General features: G+C 52.1%; 1 protein-coding gene across 4 annotated transcripts in view; it reads left to right on the top strand.

Moving 5' to 3' along the window:
* The first annotated feature begins 1,872 nt into the window (after nucleotides 1-1,872).
* LOC134943930 (gap junction beta-4 protein-like) overlaps nucleotides 1,873-6,013 on the top strand; it is a 15,038-nt gene continuing 10,897 nt past the window's right edge. The window contains exon 1 of one of the 4 annotated variants that reach the window (XM_063932491.1): nucleotides 1,873-2,053. Coding sequence is in view for 2 of the 4 variants with exons in the window: in XM_063932488.1 (XP_063788558.1) it covers nucleotides 2,228-2,326 (99 nt within the window). In the remaining 2 variants the exon portion in view is untranslated. The other 3 variants (XM_063932490.1, XM_063932488.1, XM_063932489.1) reach the window with 3 other exon arrangements.

Below are 6,013 nucleotides of genomic sequence, written 5' to 3'. Positions count from 1 at the left end.
CAGTATGTGGCATAATGTATACTGGGCATTACTATAAGGAGGAAAAATGACAAATAATGTAAGGGGCATGAATCAGGATTATGTTTCTTTCCTGTGGTGGCTAACGTCTGGGCGTGCAGGTTGGAAAACTGGGGTATAAGGAAGTCTTTTCCTGCAATACCACGCCCCTTTATGCAAAGCCACGCCCATTCCAGTGAAGCCACGCCCCCTTTTTGACGGCGCGCTCCTTCGGCGCGCGCATGTTTGTCCCTTTCATAGTGCCAATTATGGGGGATTGGGGGGGGGGGGGGGGGCGCCGAAGAAATTTTTGGCTTGGGGAAGAAAAACTTCTAGTTACGCCACTGTATATTATGTTTTTTAAGTTGTGTTATTCTGCCGACTCCTTAACCTATTTCTTATTCCCGTGTGATACTGCATCCCCTCTCTATCTTGTCTGCGGCCTACGTTCCTCTGTTGCTCAGATTGGGCGTGTAACTCATTTCTCCCCTCCTCATTAGAGTGCATTTTTGCACACAGCAGCCGCCAGTCTTAGAGGGACCTCCCGCCCCCCTTTACTCACGGCTCCTCCCCCAGTGCCTGCCAATCACTGCTGACCACAGAGAACGGGCAGCCGGCGGCACTGTGCACCTGCAGAGAGGTGCAGCCAATGGGAAAATGTAAAGTTGCGATGGCATGCAGTGTTCTGATCATCGGTGGACCAATATGTCAGCCTTCTATTGTGACAAGAATCACATACACCGGGTAAAATTTCCAAATGTAGGGTTTATTTTTCTACAGCTTCCACAGACAGCAGTTCATAAGCAGGTTACAGGTTAAAACAGTTTACAGAAAGATTTAGCAAAATGCAAGTGTCACAGCCTTCCAGGACCCCTAACAGTAGCCACCCCCTGGCCTATCACCTGGGCGACTAGTTCACCATCAGGAGCCCTGAACTCTGTTTCCAGCTGAGGTTTAAGCCAAGTTCCCCGGTGCTGCTGATTACATGCATGTTGTTCAAAGCAGGCTGCAAAACCCGGACCAGACCTGCTAAACACATTACACCCAGGTTACCAGGTGGTAAGTATCGCCTCTCAACTGTGTCACTGTGGCTTCCTTGCCACACTATGCTTAAACTAATGTTTATAAAAATGTTTACAATTTATTTATTTTAAGAAAATTACATTGTATATGTTTTACATAAATATTGTTACCCTAATTCAATCATAACAATAACAGACAGTTTCGGAAGGGTTTTTGGAAAAAATATTAGCCAGTTAAGTGGTAAATAGCAGAATAATCAGAACAAACGTCGGACCCACAGCTACCATCGATGGTGAGAAACCATCTGGTTCTCCTCCATCGATGGTAAAAGTATTTGACATTGGCCACAGACCATCGATGGTTTGGAATCATTGACGATTGATGGCTCAGCGTGGGAAAATCAGAATTGTTCCTCCTTGTTGATGAATCTGGAGGTTCGGCAGCACCAGGATGGGGACCCAGGCAGCAGCCTAAGTTCCATGAACATTTGCATTATTTCCCCCAGACAGAAGTAGATTTATTGGAAAGAGGACAGTATAATGCAGTCATCCCCATTGTATAACGCTGTCAGAGCCAGGGAAACTGGAAAGATGGAATTGCTAGTCCCCAATAAACTGCAAATAAAGATCATTGCTGATCAGGTGCCTCACCTCGTTATGAAAGAGGGCATGTCGCCGACCTGTGGTCCAATGCAGCCTATTATTCCTCCAGTAACTAGAGACCTCACTGTACCTTGAGGCAACTGGTGCCTCATGCCTCAATGACATCTTTAGTTTATTGGGAATGAACAGGCTGGCCATTTCTTCTGCCTACTCTGAGTATAAGTGCTGGATCAGAGGAATCACAGTTGCCCATTCTCCCGGAATATTTGTGATACTCATGAATATCTCCCGAGAGAGCAAGGAATTCTCCCTCCGGTCACTAGGAGGTGCACGTGCAAGTTGCCGCTGGCTGAATATGACTTCCATTATTTTGGCCCAGGACCCCACCCATCCAGCCATAGCTGCTTTTAATGATCACTGGATGAAGCCAGGTGAGTGCTACTAGTTGATATACAGACCTCTGGCCTAGTCACCAGCCTGGCGTCTGCATGTTATCTGTGTAAGCTTTGCATTGGCTGGGGGTGCACTGTATTCAGGGGTAGAGATCAGCAGAACACTTATGCAGTGCATTTGAGATCTAGGATGCTCTGCATTGTACTGGGGGGATGGGCTCACTAGAATATGGTCTACAGTATGCTAATGTTTCCCATACTTGGGCCCTGAAGCACCCTAGCTGTCCTGGATTCAAGGCTACATTCATGCTGGTACTGGTAACTTAATGAGGACCTCAGCCAATTTTATTGAAACATCTGTGCTCAAACATGGATATCCTTAAAACCTGGATTGTTAAGGTGCCTTGAGGACTAAGTGTGTGACTAGTGGTGTGTTGGGGTGGGTCACAGTAGGGTCTGCATCTGTATTGTATGAGATGCCACCAGAATAAGCTCTGCATTGTATATGTGGGGGTTGATGGTCACCAGAATAAGCTCTGCATTGTATATGTGGGGGTGATGGACACCAGAATAAGCTCTGCATTGTATATGTGGAGGGTGATGGTCACCAGAAGAAGCTCTGCATTGTGTATGTGGCAGGTGATGGTCACCAGAAGAAGCTCTGCATTGTGTATGTGGCAGGTGATGGTCACCAGAAGAAGCTCTGCATTGTGTATGTGGCGAGTGATGATCACCAGAATAAGCTCTGCATTGTGTATATGGGGGTGATGGGCACAATAATAAGCTCTGGGGGTGATGGACACCAGAATAAGCTCTGCATTGTATATGAGGGGGTGATGGACACCAGAATAAGCTCTGCATTGTATATGTCGGGGTGATGGACACCAGAATAAGCTCTGCATTGTATATGTGGCGGTTGATGGTCACCAGAATAAGCTCTGCATTGTGTATTTGGGGGGTGATGGACACCAGCATAAGATCTGCATTGTGTATTTGGGGGGTGATGGACACCAGAATAAGCTCTGCATTGTGTATTTGGGGAATGATGGACACCAGAATAAGCTCTGCATTGTGTATGTGGAGGGTGATGGTCACCAGAAGAAGCTCTGCATTGTGTATGTGTCAGGTGATGGTCACCAGAAGAAGCTCTGCATTGTGTATGTGGCGGGTGATGCTCACCAGAATAAGCTCTGCATTGTGTATATGGGGGTGTGATGGGCACAATAATAAGCTCTGCATTGTATATGTGGGGGTGATGGACACCAGAATAAGCTCTGCATTGTATATGTGGGGGTGATGGACACCAGAATAAGCTCTGCATTGTATATGTGGAGAGTGATGGTCACCAGAATAAGCTCTGCATTGTATAAGTGGAGAGTGATGGTCACCAGAATAAGCTCTGCATTGTATATGTGGAGGGTGATGGTCACCAGAATAAGCTCTGCATTGTATATGTGGCGGTTGATGGTCACCAGAATATGCTCTGCATTGTGTATTTGGGGGGTGATGGACACCAGAATAAGCTCTGCATTGTATATGTGGAGGGTGATGGTCACCAGAATAAGCTCTGCATTGTATATGTGGCGGTTGATGGTCACCAGAATAAGCTCTGCATTGTGTATTTGGGGGGTGATGGACACCAGAATAAGCTCTGCATTGTGTATTTGGGGGGAATCTGGTTGGGCTTTACCATCGATGGCAGCAAACCATCTGGTTCTCCACCATCGACGGCTAAAGTATTCTACATCGGCCATAGACCATCGATGGTCGATGGCCATCCCTACTTGCAGCCCAACATCAAGGGACCCCATTTCACTGCAAGTCCTACTCTATTATAACGCCTTCAGATCGCTAATGCCGGGTCACGCCCAGGAATTGGAAATGGGTCCTTCCTGGGTGCGACCCCGCATTGACCCCTGAGAACTGGCTTCCTGACCCGGCAATATGCTGCGCCATCGGGGGCGGCGCTGGGAGATAATTTCATCTTCACGCCACCTCTCTTTATGCTGTGTACGGGTACCGGGTCGCATTGACCAGGGTAACCCGTTCACCCTGCACCTGACCTGGTAATAACCCTTCTTTATTCCTGGTTCAGGTGACCTGGGAATTCGGGAGTGACCCTTTCACACTGCACAGTGACCCGCGCAGCCCAGCAATATACCGGATTGATACCGGGTTATTTGTGCGGTCTGGGGTATTGCTCCGAATTATCAACCTGGCAACTGCTGTCACATTAGAATTAAATGGCGTCCCATGAACTAAAACCCCAGTATACTGTGGTGTGTTCCGGTATGTTATGGTCGATAGTCATTAGGTCGACCACTATTGGTCGACATGGACAAATGGTCGACACATGAAAAGGTCGACATGAGTTTTTTTTTTACTTTTTTGTGTCGTTTTCTGCGTAAAGTGATGGGGAACCCCAATTAGTGCACCGCTTCGCTCGCCATGCTTCGGGCAAGGTGGCTCGCTGCGCTTGCCACAGATTACCGTTCCCAATCGTAGTCCACGTGGATCGTAAAGTATGAAAAAGTTCCCCAAAATATATATTTTTTTTAAAACTCAGGTCGACTTTTTCATGTGTCGACCATGTGTCCATGTCAATGTCGACCAATAGTGGTCGACCTAATGACTGTAGACCATAACATGGTCGACCATCTGAACGGATACCACTGTGGTGAGTGGTGAATTCTGTGATTTTTGTGTATATGCGTCTAAAATCTCCTATATATTAGCCCAGATCTGTGACTGTGTGTATAATGCTGGGCGGAGTCCCAACACTGGGCGGAGTCAGTCATAGAGCCACAGATCTGGCCAAATATATAGGAGATAATGTCTGGCCGGCTAGTCATTGCAGCGATGGCCGTCCCGCACTCCCCTCCCACCCGCGGTATGGAAGTATGGCCGCCAGGGCTGACCGGCTCAGTGGCGGCGGCCCCGCACCCCCCTCCCACCTGCTGCATGTGTCTGGCTGCTCGGGGCTGGCCATCTCAGCGGCGGCCGCCCTGCACCCCTCACCAACGGCATGGAAGTCTGGCTGCTCGGGGCTGGCCATCTCAGCAGCGGCCGCCCCATACCCCCCACCCACGGCATGTGTCTGGCTGCTCGGGGCTGGCCGTCTCAGCAGCGGCCGCCCCATACCCCCCACCCACGGCATGTGTCTGGCTGCTCGGGGCTGGCCATCTCAGCAGCGGCCGCCCCATACCCCCCACCCCCACCCACGGCATGTGTCTGGCTGCTCAGGGCTGGCCGTCTCAGCAGCGGCCACCCCATACCCCCCACCCCCACCCACGGCATGTGTCTGGCTGCTCGGGGCTGGCCATCTCAGCAGCGGCCGCCCCATACCCCCCACCCACGACATGTGTCTGGCTGCTCGGGGCTGGCCGTCTCAGCAGCGGCCGCCCCATACCCCCCACCCCGGCATGTGTCTGGCTGCTCGGGGCTGGCCGTCTCAGCAGCGGCCGCCCCATACCCCCCACCCCGGCATGTGTCTGGCTGCTCGGGGCTGGCCGTCTCAGCAGCGGCCGCCCCATACCCCCCACCCCCACCCACGGCATGTGTCTGGCTGCTCGGGGCTGGCCATCTCAGCAGCGGCCGCCCCATACCCCCCACCCCCACCCACGGCATGTGTCTGGCTGCTCGGGGCTGGCCATCTCAGCAGCGGCCGCCCCATACCCCCCACCCCCACCCACGGCATGTGTCTGGCTGCTCGGGGCTGGCCGTCTCAGCAGCGGCCGCCCCATACCCCCCACCCACGGCATGTGTCTGGCTGCTCGGGGCTGGCCATCTCAGCAGCGGCCGCCCCATACCCCCCACCCCCACCCACGACATGTGTCTGGCTGCTCGGGGCTGGCCGTCTCAGCAGCGGCCGCCCCATACCCCCCACCCCGGCATGTGTCTGGCTGCTCGGGGCTGGCCGTCTCAGCAGCGGCCGCCCCATACCCCCCACCCCCACCCACGGCATGTGTCTGGCTGCTCGGGGCTGGCCATCTCAGCAGC

This window comes from Pseudophryne corroboree, chromosome 7 (genome assembly GCF_028390025.1).
Source record: "Pseudophryne corroboree isolate aPseCor3 chromosome 7, aPseCor3.hap2, whole genome shotgun sequence".
In the NCBI taxonomy this organism is placed as follows: domain Eukaryota; kingdom Metazoa; phylum Chordata; class Amphibia; order Anura; family Myobatrachidae; genus Pseudophryne; species Pseudophryne corroboree.
The sequence above is the reverse complement of the archived record's forward strand: the minus strand, read 5'-3'. Positions and strand labels throughout refer to the sequence as shown.